General features: G+C 40.1%; 1 protein-coding gene across 8 annotated transcripts in view; it reads right to left on the minus strand.

Annotated features, from left to right (window-relative positions):
- The window catches only part of LOC126184970 (regulator of G-protein signaling 7), a 278200-nt gene that overhangs the window by 222685 nt on the left and 36914 nt on the right, over positions 1 to 18601 (minus strand). For 2 of the 8 annotated variants that reach the window (XM_049927666.1, XM_049927667.1), the window contains exon 2: positions 11386 to 11542. In XM_049927666.1, the coding sequence (XP_049783623.1) occupies positions 11386 to 11511 (126 nt within the window). In that variant the 5' untranslated portion in view covers positions 11512 to 11542. Of the gene's footprint in view, positions 1 to 30; positions 169 to 3215; positions 9011 to 11385; positions 11543 to 18601 lie in introns of all 8 variants that reach the window. The other 6 variants (XR_007536921.1, XR_007536918.1, XR_007536923.1 and 3 more) reach the window with 6 other exon arrangements.

Consider the following 18601-nt stretch of genomic DNA (forward strand, 5'->3'; position numbering starts at 1 on the left):
GCGAAATTCATACCATGAGAGCACACTTACCATGTCTTAGACAGCAGAGTAATTATTCCTGAAGAATAACTATGTAACCCTCATCTATATTTAATGGCTGTACTTGCCACTCTTGTGCTAAAGCAATTCTGTTCAGCAGCATCTATTTATATGTATTCATGCCCTATCCTGAAACAGAGATCATTTTTCACACAAACTTCCACATCGTAACAACCAGAACCACCACCACCACCACCACCACCACCACCCATATTCCAATCAGTTCTGTTAGAAGATTTTCCTTTAATTTTATGGTTCAACTTTGTGTTAGGTCTTCATGCAATGAGTTATTTACACACACAACACTGAACCAAATCACTTTACTTCCACAATGTATGCCCACATTACTATGGAATGTAAAGAAACCCCAAAAGCCACATCAATATGCAATGAAATATTCTTTCAGAGTTCTTTCATTCAAACTGTGCCACACAATGACAATTTACAAAGTGTCATGTTGCAGAAGCCACAATACTAAATAATAAGAAATCATAATATGCTGAATGTGATCAAACTGTGCCACTATAAAACATTAGTCAGCACATGATATGTGTTGCATCTTGGAGGATTTAGTGGCAGAGTGATCTATGGTAATCTATTGCACAAAATTTGGATCCTGCCTATCCTTGACATTTAAGTAATTTTAATTCTGACAAAGTTTACTGTATACTAAGTTGTGTCAATTACTAATCACATCCCGTAACACTATGATGTGCCATAGCACTCAGCACTCAATTGTAAACAGCTGCATTACACAAAATTACATTGCACACATTCTATTACTGTTGAACTGAAATAAACCTACGATTCCTCAACATGTGTCACATTACAACTCTTTTGTAAGTTCCTATATGCAAAAAGGAAATAGAATATTGTTTGCATCAGAGATGCTCTATCGTTGAAGGCATCATGATTTCCAATCCAGTACACCATTCTGAATGAAGTATTTTTTCTGGTTTGTTTCAGTCATGTACAGTTTGTTACAGTGTACAATGCTCCTTTGCATAACTGACAGAACTACTTATATCTCTAGCAGTGAGAAAACAAATCATTTCAAAAATGTCTTATGAGACACACACTGAACCATTATTTTACCACAAAGCCAAAAAAGTGACCAACATTTAGTTTCAATAGTTCCAGTGTGAAAGAAGAGAGCAATTGTAATACAATTCTTGGAAAATGATTTATAGGCACCCAAATAATAAGTGTTCTGTAAACCAAGAGTAAATCTCATTTCCTGGATACTTTTACATTGCAAAAAGTCAATTCTGCCAACATCAAGGCCCTTTGGAAATTCTGTGTACCATAAGGTTTGAAGACCTGAGTCCCATCCCATGTATCACTATTAAAAAGCACTAATGCATTTGCCATTCAACTTCACACTGTAATAGCTAGCATCATGTGGCACCTTTTACTTGGGAACTAGAACAATGCAAGGAAAATGCCTGATTAATGTGCATACAGCTACACAACAAGCTTGTTGTTAATTATGCAATTATTTGATTGCCAAAAGTCACACTAAACAACAAATTAATTCAATAGACTTCAAACACCAGTCAGTAACTACAAGTGAAATGCCCATTGTAAGAAAAAAATTGACACTCATATAGGTGTGATGGGCTGGGGGAAGAGTAACAGGGAGCACGAGGTGGGCTGGGGGGAGAGGGATAGATAGAGGGTGTGGGGGTGGGAAGGAGACAAGGGAGAGGGAGAGGGAGACGAGGGAGAGGGAGAGGGAGACAAGGGAGAGGGAGACAAGGGAGAGGGAGACAAGGGAGAGGGAGACAAGGGAGAGGGAGACAAGGGAGAGGGAGACAAGAGAGAGGGAGACAAGAGAGAGGGAGACAAGGGAGAGGGAGACAAGGGAGAGGGAGACAAGGGAGAGAGGGGGAGGGAGAGAGAGGGGGGAGAAGGAGAGTGGGAGAGATAGTGGGAGAGAGAGTGGGAGAGAGAGGGAGGGGGGTGGGAGTTGGAGAGAGTGGGAGTGGGAGAGAGAGAGGGGGGTAGTGGGAGAGAGAGAGAGAGAGAGAGAGAGAGAGAGAGAGAGAGAGAGAGAGAGAGTGGGAGAGAGGGTGGGAGAGAGAGTGGGAGGGAGAGAGAGAGTGGGAGAGAGAGAGAGAGAGAGAGAGAGAGAGAGAGTGGGAGAGAGAGAGAGAGAGAGTGGGAGAGAGAGAGAGAGAGAGAGAGAGAGAGTGGGAGAGAGAGAGTGGGAGGGAGAGAGAGAGAGAGAGAGAGAGAGAGAGAGAGAGAGAGAGAGAGAGAGAGAGAGTGGGCGAGTGGGCGAGTGGGCGAGTGGGAGAGAAGGAGAGCGGGAGAGAAGGAGAGCGGGAGAGAAGGAGAGCGGGAGAGAAGGAGAGCGGGAGAGAAGGAGAGCGGGAGAGAAGGAGAGCGGGAGAGAAGGAGAGCGGGAGAGAAGGAGAGCGGGAGAGAAGGAGAGCGGGAGAGAAGGAGAGCGGGAGAGAAGGAGAGCGGGAGAGAAGGAGAGCGGGAGAGAAGGAGAGCGGGAGAGAAGGAGAGCGGGAGAGAAGGAGAGCGGGAGAGAAGGAGAGCGGGAGAGAAGGAGAGCGGGAGAGAAGGAGAGCGGGAGAGAAGGAGAGCGGGAGAGAAGGAGAGCGGGAGAGAAGGAGAGCGGGAGAGAAGGAGAGCGGGAGAGAAGGAGAGCGGGAGAGAAGGAGAGCGGGAGAGAAGGAGAGCGGGAGAGAAGGAGAGCGGGAGAGAAGGAGAGCGGGAGAGAAGGAGAGCGGGAGAGAAGGAGAGCGGGAGAGAAGGAGAGCGGGAGAGAAGGAGAGCGGGAGAGAAGGAGAGCGGGAGAGAAGGAGAGCGGGAGAGAAGGAGAGCGGGAGAGAAGGAGAGCGGGAGAGAAGGAGAGCGGGAGAGAAGGAGAGCGGGAGAGAAGGAGAGCGGGAGAGAAGGAGAGCGGGAGAGAAGGAGAGCGGGAGAGAAGGAGAGCGGGAGAGAAGGAGAGCGGGAGAGAAGGAGAGTGGGAGAGAGAAGGGAGAGGAGAGTGGGGGAGAGAGTGGGAGAGAGAGGGGAGAGGGGGCAGTGTGGGATGGGAGGGGGAGAGGGGATGGGGAGAGGGGGAGGAGTGAGGTGGGATGGGGGGGCGAGGTGAGACGGTAGAGGTGAGAGGGGAGAGAGAGCTGTTATTTGGCCAAGCTACTGTGGTTCCAACATACCTTAAACCTGAGGTACTCTCATGAGGAGGCATAAGCATGGCAATAACAATATAAAACTCTCACATTCTTGCTTTTTATTTCATTGGTCCATCTGCAACATCAATACAACAATTAAATCATGAAAGATAATGAGTAAAATCAAAAGAATACTGCAATAATTAATCTGTACTTACACTGAATTTTACTCTCGCTTATGGTTTGTTACGGTCTCCTCAAGGACATCTTTCCTTTAAAGCTGGGATCACTCTTGTAATGACAACTTTTAAAATAAGTACAGGAAATAACACCTTAAGGGCATTCACTTCATAGAATTGGTTAAGTATTTTGTAATTATAAAATTACACCTAACATACACCAGCTGCTCACCAAGATAACTGAAGGAGTTAATTTCAGAAGACATAATTAGTTACAACTCCATAGTAACTTAACAGCAGCATAACACGGAGGTCTTAAATATCCTCAATTACTTTCATAAAAATTCAGTGGCTCTTTCAAATTGTTTATTTATGAGACTAGTTTTAGCTTATTATTTCATAAATAAACTGCTTCTGCTATCAATGTCAAATTTAGAGAGATGCACATCAAAAATTCAAATCATGTACCTAAATCTACAAAGGCTATATATACAAAACTGCAGATTAAATTTCAGACCCTTATTAAAGAGGTTTCTCACGTTTCTATTCAAGTACAGCCAAAGACAAAAACCAACTGCATGAATCCCTACAAACCATAAGCTACTGTCTGCCACAAATGCAGCTCACAGAATTATTTACAGAATTTTCATATTTAGTTTTTCTAAATTTATTAAACAGTCTCTGATGAAAAATAAACTTCCTTCCCATGAAACACATGCAAGTTGCAAGAGCTGCTTCATATCCGTGTGTTCTGTCTACAAGTCCACCATGGTTTTGAATACTTCCAGAAGCCAGAATATTCTATTCGCAATCCGTAAAACCAATTTCATTTGTATGTTATATTTTTTCATCTATAAGAATGGCATGGCTTTAAAGATGTACAAACATTATTTATAATTCAGTGTTATCCTATGTTTCCCTATACTGTATTGCATATATGCATATTTAATAATATGTTGTTGTCATCAGCGTAAATACTGGTTTGATGCAGTGCCCTATGCTAGTCTATCCCATGCACATATATTCGCCTCTGCATAACTACTGCAAGCTACATCCCATTTGAACCTGATTCCTGTATTGAAGCCTTGGTCTCCTTGCACAATTTAACAACCCTCCCTCCTGCCCAGTTTTGCAAATTAGCTATTCCTTGATGCCTCAGGGTGTGTCCTATCAACATGTCACTTCTTTTATTCACATTGTGCCATAAATATCTTTTCTCCTCTATTCAATGCAGTACCTTGTCTTCCACATTCTTCTGTAGCACCACATTTAAAAGCTTCTATACGCTTCTTATCTGTAGTGCTAACTGTCCACAATTCACAACAGTCAAGGCTTACTCCAAACAGGTACTTTCAGAAAGACTTAACTCGTTTACTAGTTTCAGTATTTCATTACCTAGTAAAAGGCTCTCACCATCATCTGATTTAATTCGATTACATTCCATTACCCATGTTTTCTTTTGTCTTTCGAATACACTATTCATTATATGTAACTGACCTTCACCTACATTTACATATAATCTTCGCAAGCCACCAACAGTGTGCAGTGAGGGGTACCCTGTACCACAACTAGTCATTTATCGTTCTGTTCCACCCACAAATAGAGTGAGGGAAAATGGCTGTCTATATGCCTCTGTAAGAGCTTGAATTTCTAGTATCTTATCTATGTGGCCCTTATGTGATAAGTATTTTGGTGGCAACTGAATCGTTCTGTAGTCAGCTTCAAATCCCAGTTATCTGAATTTTCACAATAGTGGTACTTGAAAAGAATGTCGCCTTCCCACAAGGGATTCCCATTTAGAGTTCCTGTAGCACCTCCATATTACTCACAATCTGGCTTCTGCACAAGTTGTAGATAGCCTTTTACTCCCTGTATTTCATCCCTGCAACCTTCAGAATTGCAGAGATTGTATTCCAGTCAGCAATATTAAAAGCTTTCTCTTAAGTTTCAAATGCTATGATTGTAGGTTCATCTTTTGCAATATATCTTCTTTGAAACTGATTTTCCCCTAGGTGGCATCTACTAGCTCTTCCACTTACAGGAGATAATTAGAGTTTCTACTTTGCAAACATTACTTTTTAAACTGATGGTTTGGTAGTATCCACTACTGCCAGCATCTGCTTTCTTTGAAATTGAAAATTTCACATGCCTCTTGAAGTCTGAGAGTATTAAATGTCTCACATCTTCCGTACCCTATGGAATAATTTTGTCATGGCTGGCTCCCCCCAAATATCTAAATTCTGAAGGATCATCATCTACTCAACCTGTCTTGTGTACAAGTTAGGTCTTTCAGTGTTCTGTCAAATTATTCTTATAGTATCATGTTTCCTATCTCATTCCCACCTACTTCCATTTTGGCGTAAAGTTTCTTTCTTTTGTGTAGCCCTTCTACATACTAACTTCACCTTTCAGCCTTTCCTACTTTTCTGAGCTCTTTAAATTCTCACATCTGCTTCTCATTTCTCCAAAGCTTTCTTTAATTTTTTCTAAATGTGCAGGATCTCTTTTTCCCACAGTCATTCTTGTTTCTACAGTTTTGCACTTTTCTTCTAGTCATCCCTGCTTTGACATTTTGCACTTTTTGTCAATCATATTCCCTTCTGTAAGCTCCATTTTCGGCACATTTATATCTTCTCCTTCACAGACTGAATTCTGTATCTTGTATTAGACATGGATTTACATGGGCCTTATCGATTGCCTATTTGCTGCTGCCTTCAATATTTCAGCTCTCAAAGCTGCACATTTGGCTTCTACTGCATTCCTGCCCCCTGTAACACTAAAAAAATTTGACACTTAGGTGGTTTTTGTTTTTTCCCTATATTTAAACCAAAAATGCTTTTAATAATAAATTAAAATGACACGCTGTCCCAATTATGTAAAAAAATCTTTGTCACAAATTATATCAGTAACATTTTCTTTACGGCAATGCAACGGAAGACAATATATCTGCTACCATGAACACTTAACCTTAAGCCATGACATCAGTCACTAAAAGTGGATATTTTGCATAACTGATTCTTTAAGTCCTTGCAGTTATTCAAAAAAAGCCCCCTTTTTATAGCATCCAGACCAAAGTAAAGTTAAAGTGACGCTCACCTTGATAGATTGTGAATAAATTGGCTTTCATAAAAAACAATAAATCCCAATTAGTTTTCTGTGATACCCTACAGCTCAAATATTTATGAAATGTTATACTTATATATCAAGAGGTGCTGACAAGACAAACCTTTACTGTATTGCATACAATTGTCTAGTAAACATTTTACTGGAGGCAGTGATGCAGGTTAACTTTTTATAATTTTATTTATATTAGGGATGTCACAGTAGGTGTGATGCCATACAGGCTGCTATAACTATGTTACATTGCGTGGTGGTGGTGGTGGTGGTGGTGGTGGTGGCTTTGATCGAACCAGTTGCTAATACAGGTTTGTTTTATCAGTAGCCCCTTGTGTTGCATAAAAATAACTAACACTCTTTAAAAAATCTTAAGTGAAGTCAGTTTCAAGTAAATACTTGTCCAACTTTGAACTGGCACATTTCACACAATAATTAAAATATTGCATATCACTTACTGTGCATTTACTAAATTAAAAACACTTCAATTTTTACCAAAAGATTAATTTCCATTTTCAGAAGTCCGACAAGTAACTTCCAACATTTTTAACTCTTCTACAATACTAAACTTAACTATTACAATCATCTTTGTGTTATTCTACACTGAGGTGACAAAAGTCATGGAGTACCTCCTAATATTGCATTGGACATCCTACCGCCTGGCATAGTGCAGCCGTTTGATATGGCATGGACTCAACAAATTGTTGGAATTCCCCTGCAAAAATATTGAGCCATACTGCCTCTATAGCTATCCATAACTGTGAAAGCATTCCTGGTGTAGAAGTTTGTGTCCAAACTGGCCTCTTGATTATGTCCCATAAATGTTTGATGGGATTCATGTCGGGTGATCTGGGTGGTCAAATCATTTGTTTGAACTGTCCAGAATGTCCTTCAAACCAACTGTGAACAACTGTGGCCTAGTGACATGGCGAATTGTCATCCATAAAAATTCCATCGTTGTTTGGGAACATGAAGTCCATGAATGGCTGCAAATGGTCTTCAGGCAGGCCAACATAACCTCTTCCAGTCAATGATCAGTTCACTTGTACCACACAATCCAGTCAATTCCATGTAAACACAACTCACACCATTATAGAGCCACCATGAGATTGCTTCTTGTTAAAATGCTTGTTGTCAAAGGGGACCACGGCTTCGTGGGGTCTGTGCCACACTCTAACCCAACCATCAACTCTTACCAACTGAAATCTGGACTCATCTGACCAGGCCACAGTTTTCCAGCCCTGTAGGCTCCTACCAATACGGTCACCAGCCCACGAGAGGCACTACAGGCAATGTTGTGCTGTTAGCAAAGGTACTCTCATCTATTGTTTGTTGCCATAGTCCAGTAACATCAAATTTTGCTGCACTGTACTAATGGATATGTTCACTGTACATCTCACATTGATTTCTGCAGTTATCATGCAGTGTTGATTGTCTGCTAGCACCGACAACTCTACAGAAATGCCGCTTCTCTCAGTTGTTAAGTGAAGGCTGTCGGCCACTACGTTGTTTTCAGTCAGAAGTAATGCATCAAATCTGGTATTTTCAGCACACTTGTGACACTGTGGATCTCTGAACATTGAATTCCCTAACAATTTCCGAAATGAAACGTCCCATTCATCTAGCTTCAATTACCATTGCGTCATTCAGTCTGGTAATTCCCACAGTGTAGCCACAATCATGTGTCAAATCTTTTCATGTGAAACACCTGAGCACAAATGACAGCTCCGCCATCACACCACTTTTTATATCTTGTGTATGTGACGCTACCACCATCTGTAGAAGCACATGTCACTATCTCATGATTTTTGTCACCTCAGTGTATGTGTACAGCCAGCAATAAATTTGAGCCTTGTGTTTACTGTCTTCATTAAAGTTAACAGCATCTATTCTCACAAAGTAGTATAATAAAGGATAACTTATAGAAATACTTATAGTTAATGAACAGTCACTGCAACCAATTAATGCACTAATTTTAACTTCCACAGATCACAATCAGAATATCCAACTACATAGTGGATGATGTCACTTTATAAAAACAACATTTTCTCAGCAAATACAAGGTTACCAGCTAACCCATTACTAGAGATGATGTGTACTTACATTAAACAGAAGCTCTCTTAAATTTATTATTACAAATCCTATGCCACAATGAGGTTAGGTTACAAACAGTGAAAGACAATTTTATTCCTGCCGCTAACATTATTGTCAAACAGATTGGACATCAGTGGAAAAAATACCCAGACAAAGCATCTATTGTAAGGCTAGTGTTAGTATATAAGTATATGGTCCAATTCATGGTGCCATAGTACTTAGTTCGTCAAACTGAACGCCAATGCTTAGAAGCATAAATGCTAATGAATACGAGACATAATATAAAAACTGTGGCTGATGAACACTGTATGGAGACACTACTAAATACTTTTTAGGTTATTCTACGACTGAGGTTTCATTTGACAATACATGGAAGTACAGCAACTGGCTCTGACAATCACATTGTGTTCTTGCTCCTGTTCCAGTGAATGTGCTTGAAAATGGACATGATGCCTGAAACATGTCATACTTTATGAAATATTAAAGGAGCAGTAAACAGCCATCCTGGAGTTATTTGTTTTACACAGTAACGTATCACTTTGGTTAAATATTTATACAGAACGGAGAGTTTGTGCCACAATGTATCCTTATTACAGTTTTTTGCACTGAAATTTTTGTCTGACAAATTGCCGTTTTCAATTATTTTTCCCAAATTTCACATAAAATTAATTAATGTAACTGCTGCAAGTAGTCTACCTTGGTAACATTTTCATTTTCAAAATCAGTAGGGGAGATGAGATGGTAAAGTTCAGCCCTCTAGAAGAGCTTTAGTGTAGGTATCAACATGCACAACCAAAAATTGTTTAGCTTTCTACATTATAATTCACCTCTTCCCATTTTCCCTATGGTCTACAGTCACACACAAAGCTAAATCTTGCCTTGTAAATAAACGTATACACTATTTTCTTGTAAACCAATCAATCATTTTAGCAATATTATCAACTTAGTGGTATTATCAAATCTTCTAGTAATGCATCTATGGTAGATTTTATTATGATTCTTGCACTATAATTTTTGCTTTGACAATATGTAGGGCGGCCATTCCAATATATCAAGAGTAGGAACAGACCCACCGTTAAAACACATTTAATATCAGTAACAGTTTGTATCCACTATTCCAATAAGCAAACTCACGAAGGTGCTTAACATGGCCCTTTGCTTCCATTTACACTAAGGACAATTTCTAAAAAATAAGGTCCCCACATCTGTTACTGCTTTTCAGTGTTGTACCCACACGAAATTTCTGATAGGAGGGCACTGACAAGTAGTCTGATAGCATTCTTGTGTTTTCTGCAGGACAACACAAAGAGACTATCAAACAATTAATCAATGAGATTTGGTGCTGTCAACAGTGAATTATCATTGTAATTATGTAAACAATGAACATATTCTTTAGTGCATTTCTTTGTGATATATTGGTATATCACAAATTTAAAAAGCTCATGAATCACTCATTTGTTTATTTATGTACCCCATCACATTTCTAAATATTTCAGTTAGTTCTAAAATATCACTCATACAAACTCCTGTTGACACAGTCTGCTCATTCCAGTTTCAATGTAAAAAAAATGTGACTATGTCACTGCCTCATGACCCTTCAGGCTCAGTTTGCAGTTTTTCTTTTGTTAAAACACGTGTTCATCATAAGCAAACTGTATGCTCTGGTCACTCCAGCAATGGATGTAGGAGAGCTTTTGTGTACTTTTAAAAAAGCAGGAGAGAGGTACTGCAAGATTTAAGTTATGAGGGCACATTGCGAGTCATGGCCAGATAGCTCAGTAACAGTAGTGCTTGTGAAAGGCAATATTCAAGTTCTGGCCCAACATCCAGGAAATTTCTGAATCCAAATAGTTGAGTGCACTACAAGTAAAACACAAGTCCAGCACCAAAAACCATCACAGCAGCTGGGGACAGTTTGTAACCCTAAACAAAGAGAGGACGAAGGCAATTTCATATGTCAGAAAGGTTATGAACAATGTCTTCTGGGATGCCAAATGGATTGTTTTTACTGTGTGTCTTGCAAATAATACAAAAATAACTTGGTGAAAACTATTGCAAAAGGGGAAAAATCATCACCAGGTTAATGCAATACACCAGTCAACAAAAATGCTATGTTACCAAGACAACTCCAGTATCTTAAGTATGACTGCCTGTAACATTCAATCCATTTGTAGCCTCTGACTCCTAGTTGTGGCCAAATCTGAAAAAATTGTGGCTAGAAAATGTTTTAGTTCAATGAAGAGGTTACAGCAGCTATACATGGGTAGGTATTTTGCAACCATTCAAGAATCTCACTTCAGGAATGAAGTTTACTAACACGAAAAATGTGAGGCAAGGTGCATAACCCTGTAATTGTACTATGTGGAAAAGTAAGTATTGTATTTTTCAAAGCACAATCAACAGAAACATCTAAACTATGTTATCCATACCACAAATTTCATTTTTCCATCATTCCCAACATATCATAGTCACGAACAGAAGACAAGAAATAGTTCGTAAATTTCATTCAACAAGCATTTAATACGTCAGAACATGTAATAACTGCCATATATATCAATTAAAAATTGCATCAGCAAAACAAAAAAGAAAACAAGCATTGATTCATAACTACCATGCAGATGTTGACACACATTAAACACTTTCTTTTTACCTTTTGTTTGTATAAAAATTATGATCTTGAAATTAAAGCAAGATTCTCCATAGGTCTACAGTACGTCATGTCAGTTCAGTTGTTCTTACAACCAGTTCAACATATTTTAAAGTTTCTTACACAGCAAAGATATTTCAAATACTATTCAGAAAAATATGGATTTCAAACATTTACTTACTTTTTTGTAAACAAGATGATTTGGAGTATCTTCTGTACCACCAGGCACAGGTCCTGCTGCCTGAGCACCATTGTTTGAATCTGCTTTGCGTCGGACAACCGACTTATCGGAGCTCATAGTGACCATATCACAAAGCTAGAAAGAGCATCGTGCCCTTCTGTAAAAATACATAAATAAATAAATAAATTAATTAATTAATCAATTAATTAAAATAATAAATTAACACACAAGACACTATATGTCAAGCAGGTGGAAAGAAAGTGTTTCTGTAAGTCATCAATATTTTCAATAGCAAAGATATTTTACCAAAGTTTTTTCCCAGAAACAACAATAGATATAATGTTACCTCCAATTTTGTCTATTCAGCAGCAATAATGTACACAAGTACATGGTGAGGTGCCTAATGTTTTCAACTCACCTTGAGCTTAAAATATATTTACCATTACCTTCATGTAGTTATAACAGTGACTAGAACTCACGAAATGTAGGAAAATGTGTTTTTGTAACTGTATTTATCAATGAAATACGGGAATGAACTTTGTTTTTTCAACAGAAGTATCCTACTGGTTGGGCCCTGAACAGCAGACCTATGAGGGAAAGTATCAGTAATACAGCCCTTTTGTAGATGCTAGAAGGTACTTATGAATACAATTCACAGAAAAGAGGGATGTATGTTTTCTTGTCACCTTTTGAATGACATGCCTCTCATAAGTTTGTCCCACTCTCCATAGAAACTTTCACACCACAGAAAGACACAAAAGAAGTTTCTGCTATTCTTGGCAGAAACTTTTGCCACGAGGATATATTTTGTATATTGCCCTTCAAAGAATCTGACTGTAGAGAAATGGAACCACTGGCTATGATGCAGTTTATGAGGAACACTGTAATTCATTTATGTAAATATCACATTATCCCACACTTCAGCAGCACAAGGTTACCATGAAAGAAGAAAATTTAGAGTAAGAATGTTTCTTCCAAGATTTCAGTCACAGAATCATGGCAGGAAGAGGTACACCACCAAGAACAAGATGGAGCAAGCACTATCGCAAATTTAAGGAGCAGTCACATGAAAATGAAACAAATGGAAAAAAGTAAGTACATTGTTCATTATTTCAAAAGTAATCACCATTACTGTTAATATGTTTACCCCACTGTGAGACAAGACTGTCAATTCATTCATGGAAAAATGCTTGCGGTTGCCTATGAAACCATGATTGTATCCAGGCAGGGCACCGCTTCATCCAAAGCACATCGACGGCCATAAATTGTCTTTCTTTAGAGCTCCAAAAATATGGAAATCACATGGGGAGGGATCGAGACTGTATGAAGGATGTGTGAGAGCTCCACACCAAAAAACTTCCGCAACATGGTCAAAACAACGTTGGCAATATGTGGGAGTCAGGAGAAGTCTCATTTGCACCTAGATCATAAAAAAGCGGATGTTGTGTTAGTAATCGCTTCTCTAACCAGATGGTCAGTCGGTTTATTCACTGAAATACCCACTTCACTTGGGACCCAGAAAAAGACAACTGAATAGGCAGTACGACTAAGGTCAGAGGGGTCGTGAATAGCAGATATCACAGGAGACAAGAGTAACATCGAGGAACGCCCTAGAGACTGCTCACTGAATAAATACAAATTTAAGCACGGTCGAAGAAATACTGTTTAATAAAACAATGGGTCTGTTAGAGGCTATCAGCTCCACCATAAAAAGCACTTTATGTTCCCAGCAACACTTGTTGTTCCTGACCCATCCCCCCCACCCCAAGGGAGATGTAAATCACACCTTGTCCTACCTATGGGTTTAGACCTGTCAGTATAAGTGATGGCAGCATCCTGATACTCCTGAAGAACTGAGAGAAGCAGAGGGTGAAAGGTCATGGGAGCTAAAAACTTGAGGTTCTTGAAACACATCAGCCCTAATTCATGGTCTGTGTACTAACCAAGGTGGATGGGGGAAGGGATGTGGAAAAACATGAAGAGCACATCCTTAAGGCATTGGCAGATGTCACAGCAGAGGGCCTGAAGGTACGTTCCAACTGGTAATTCCACCTGAGAGAGAATGTCAGGCAGCTGAAGCCACTTGTATGCAAAAGGAATTTGGTAAATTGGGACTGTGTAACAAAGTCCAAGTGCTATGTACCCATAGAAAACCACAACTAAGTGTTTTAATGAGAGAGAACAGACATCCACACAGCTGTGGGAGGAAGAGTAGCTGGCAGTGAGACGCAATAAGCTGCAGCTGGTGAAGGTAACTATCCGGCTGTGGTGTTCCTCATGCCAGTCACTCAGGCGGGCTGAAGTGACCACAAACAGTCTCTGAATTTCTCTCTCTCTCTCTCTCTCTCTCTCTCTCTCTACAAAAATCATGGACAATATTGAACTCAGTACTCATAGGAAAAAGAAAGAAAAGCAGGGAAGGATTAAAATAATGAAAAGGTATGTGACTGGTTGATAACTGGAATAAATAATATGAGCCAATCACTCTATGAGACACTAAAATCTGCAGGTTCTTGTCCCTTGCTACCAGCCACTCCTCCCAAAATTTTATGGATCTCTGACACAACTCTGAAATGATAGCCTGCAGGAGAATGGCACAGAATTTCATGGCTTGTTCCCTGCAAGCTTGCTTTGCAGCTTAGCTAGCTTGTACACGTCCCTAAATTTCAATACGCTCCAGAAAGAAGAAGAATGATACCTACTTCCCTAGCTGTTGACGGAAGTACAGTTGGTCATGTATAAGATAAACCGTTTTCTCTGCTGGATACATGTGCTGCAAATATTGTAGGACACTAACGTAATTGGAGAAGATAAACTGTTAGCCACGAAGACGCCTCAGCTGCTCCAGTGCACCCACGATCACATAGAGATCCACAATTAATCTATACTAACATATGAAAGGGAAATGTTGTTACTAAAAACCTCGAAAGTTCTTGATCAATTTACTTCAAATTTTGACATGATACTCTAAAAAACATTTGGATACACAAACGCCACATGTTTTTTTAAACGAAATGTACAGATTTTCTGTTACAACTGACAGTTTGAAAGAAAATGTGCTGTTCTGTGAAAATGTGTGGTTTCATTTCCTTTCTCACAATCAGTTTTAACTACGATAGTTTACACTGCATGGATCATAAGTTGGGATCACTGTTACTCGGTGTATAAGAGAGACCTCTCCAGGTGCTGTATCTGTCAGGACATAATTTCAACAACATGAATTCATATAATTTTAATCTGCGAACAAGTGACATTACAAAGTTTCAGATGACTCAGACTGTGCAGCTGTATTTTAAACATAAGCTGATAAGCCATAAATACAGCTTTCCTGATATACTGGTTTTCTGTTAAAATCAATTGTGAGGAAGGCAATGGAACCATACAGTTTCAAAGCACAGCACAGCACAGCACAGCACAGCATTTTCTTTCCCAGTCGGTTTTAACAAAAAACCTGTACATTGCTGTTTAAAAAAATATGTACCGAATTCAAAAGTCATTGACATACAGCATGCAGGTTACCAGCAGAGGCTCGACAGAGGTATCAGTGAGGAAGAGTGTAACACTCAGCAAGGAGTCCTGCAGTACACTGTTCTCTTGGACCAATAAAGAGACAAGTGAAGTACCATCTCTAACCCTGAATAACCAGTGGGATAAAAACTGGTGAATAAAAATTGGTAAGAAGCCTTGAAAGCCCTAGTCATTGATGATAACTAAAACATGACAGTGCTGGGCGATGTCGTATGCCTTATGTAGGTGAAAAAAGATTGCAATGAGGCATTGGTGTGTAGAAAAAGCCTGTTGGACTGCTGCTTCCAAACTATCCAGATGGTTGGTTGGTTTTTACCCCTCTGGATATTGCACTGATATGGATACAAGAGGCCCCAAGATTCTAGAACCCCACATAGTTGATGGCCGAACATACATTCAAGCAGTTGGTGAAGCTATCAGTCGGTAACTGTCAACGGATGTTGGGTTTTTGCCCAATGTAAGGATTGGAGCAATGATAATATAATGCCACTACGAAGGAAGGACACCACTGAGCCAAATACTACTGATGAAGACCCTAACGAGATGATGCCACTGAGTAACAGATGTTGTATCACCAAACAGTGAATGGAATTACAAGATAAGGCAAGAGCCTGAAGCAATTCCCTGTCAGTGAATGGTTCATCATATATTTTGGCATGCAAAGGGGATGAAGGAGAGGCATAAAGCTTCAATTTGTCACTTACAGAAAGAAGCTGCATATGAAGAGGATGCTGATGCTGTCACAAAGTGAGTCACAAGATGTTCAGTAAAAGCCAACGCGTCAGTACCGAGAGCATCCTGGAAGAGGATACGCAGCCGTAGCTGTGGATCTTTGGCAGCCCGGAAGACTATGAAGCTTGGCTCACACCTGGGATGAGTTGACATGTGTTTCCAGTAAGGAGACGCAGTGCTCCCAGCACTCTTTTTACTGTGTTTAATTAGATAACGAGTCTCAGGAAGAAATCACTTAAAAGTGATAAAGCTGGTCAATGGAGGATGTCACTTGACTTGTCGCAGGGACCTTTAGCATTCCTGAACTACTACTGTAATGTCTTAGGTATACCATGGCCCTGGCAGGCAATGGAGGGGACCTGGAGTGTGGGTGATCATATCAGAGAAGTCTTGGAAAGGTATCATTGGCAGTACAGAAGAGCTTACAATATATCCCGTCACAGTTGTCTGGTAACACGGTGGCCATATGAACTGCAGCCACATCTACTACATTACTCGCCATTATATCCTAGCAATATTTGTGGTGATACATTTCTGGGCCACAGCTGCTTACAGGGGAGGGGGGGGAGTATTGCCAAAAAATGGATGAACGTGAGCTACTAGAAGTGAATGAGGCTCAAATGCATTTACTTCACATAAGAAATCAAGTTAGACAGAACAAGAGAAATCGAGTTTTGTGGACGTGTTCTTTCTGAAGTATGTGGAATACTTCAGCAAATTTAACTAGTGAACTTACGCTGGATACATACCCGTTACAGAATTTTACCAGAATATCAAAACACATTTTCGAATATCTCATACAAGCAATTGGTCCATGGATTGCTAAAACCAATACAAATATGAGAAAATGTATACCAGTCACTACCCAACTCATGATCACCGTTCAGCTTTTAGCTACTGGTGATTCATACAGAAGTTTAAGTTATCATACCTCTTTATATTTTACTATTCATCATTAAGCCTTATGGGATCAGATGTGTGCAACATTTTGTGAGAAGAACTGAAAGATTTCATTAAGGGGAGTTTCAAATAAGAATACAAATTTTATTTTATTTTTGTTCACCTGCACACGCCATGCTTCAGATAGGTCTTGGGACAGTATGAAACTCAGGGCTTCACAAGTAAACCATGTGGATGAGGAGCCACCTGGGCTTCCACTCTTCCAATGCAACCTTTTGCCTCACATCTGATACAGGTTTGAAGACATCAGAATTTTTTTGTATGCTTCGACAGACTTGATTCCAAACTCATCGGCAACAGCTTGCCAACAGTGTACATTATTTTAATGCCCCTTAGCTCTGGTCATAGTTGAATTACATTCAGGAAATTCATAGTTTTCTCATTTGTGCACTTTTCCACTGCTGTACACAACAAACTACACAACACGTGGCTATGTGTACCTGTATGCGAGCAAATTTTTGAACAAAACTGAAACAATATCTTTTTGCTCAGACACGTGGCTGCAGCACTGTCAATGAGAGAAGTAAGAAACAAAGGTGACAGCAAGAGGGAAGCACTTTCAGACACAGACATATGTATCTTACTAGTGAACTTCAATACACAATGTTTTGCAGCCTTGGAGGCCAACACCAGCAACCCTCAGCAATACATTGTCAGGTACCTGCAGCATCAGCAATGTCACCCTGGCATACCACAAAATTCCAAATTACTGCAGCAATTTGACAGCTGCACAATTCCATCCAAATATTTCCATAAAATATGGCCCATCTAAATGCAACCATTCCAATACATCATATTATTCCCCACTCTTTGGGCAACAAAGTCTTATTTTTCAACAATCTCTCTTCAATGCGAAGACCTTACACCAGCTTACTGGGAGGGCCTGTATGCACACACAATACCATTCTACTGATCAACATCAGAGCCAACATCTTGCTGCACTGATAACATCCCCATCATTCATGTACTGCTTCCCACAGAGTACATCCTCTATTCGACCAAACAGATGGAATTCTGAAGGTGCTAGATCCGGGCTGTTGGATGGATGAGGAAAAACAGTCCAATGAAGTTTTTTGAGCTCCTCTCAGGTGCACAGACTTTTGAGAGTTTTGTGTTGTCATGGAAAAAAAGAAGTTTGTTTGCACTGAAGGAGTCACAGCTGTGTGTGGTCAGCTGCCATGTGGGAGGTCAGACCAGGTTTGCGTCATCTCACTGTGATGACAGGCACCTCACCAAATGATTTACCATGCTTTGTTCACTGCCAGGTCTCCATAGACATTCTGTGAAAGTGCCTATGAATACCTGTGATGCTCTAGTTTTCCACCAAAAGAAACTCAATAACAGCTCTCTGCTCGGAAAGCACCTCCATTACAGACACCAATTTGAAGGCTACTTACAGCACTGTCACCAAACAGAACTTCATGGCAATACAGGGGCTGACACAGGAATGTTCCACAATATCCCACAACAAAAAAAATGGTTCAAATGGCTCTGAGCACTATGCGACTCAACATCTGTGGTCATCAGTCGCCTAGTACTTAGAACTAATTAAACCTAACTAACCTAAGGACATCACACACATCCATGCCCGAGGCAGGATTCGAACCTGCGACCGTAGTGGTCGTTCGGTTCCAGACTGTAGCGCCTAGAACCGCACGGCCACTCCAGCCAGCTATCCCACAACAAATTCAGTTGTTTTTCAACTAAAATTGACTAAGAAAAAAGTGTTGCATTACTTACTGAATGTCGCTTTTAGTGCTTCCTCACAGAGGGTGGTGTCCACTGAATTTCACAAGTACGAGAAATGTGGGGGAAAGTTATTGGATTACGGTGAACTCAGTGTAAGTGGCCTATCACAAGGTAAATAAACATTGCAGATGGCGACTGCTGAGGTCGTTTGCACCCGCATCACTGTTGCTTCAAAAATGGTACAAAGAGGAACCCACTCACTGACAATGTCTTTGTGAACCAATGTACATACCTCTCCAGATGCCCT

The sequence above is a fragment of the Schistocerca cancellata genome, chromosome 4, assembly GCF_023864275.1.
Source record: "Schistocerca cancellata isolate TAMUIC-IGC-003103 chromosome 4, iqSchCanc2.1, whole genome shotgun sequence".
Classification (NCBI taxonomy): domain Eukaryota; kingdom Metazoa; phylum Arthropoda; class Insecta; order Orthoptera; family Acrididae; genus Schistocerca; species Schistocerca cancellata.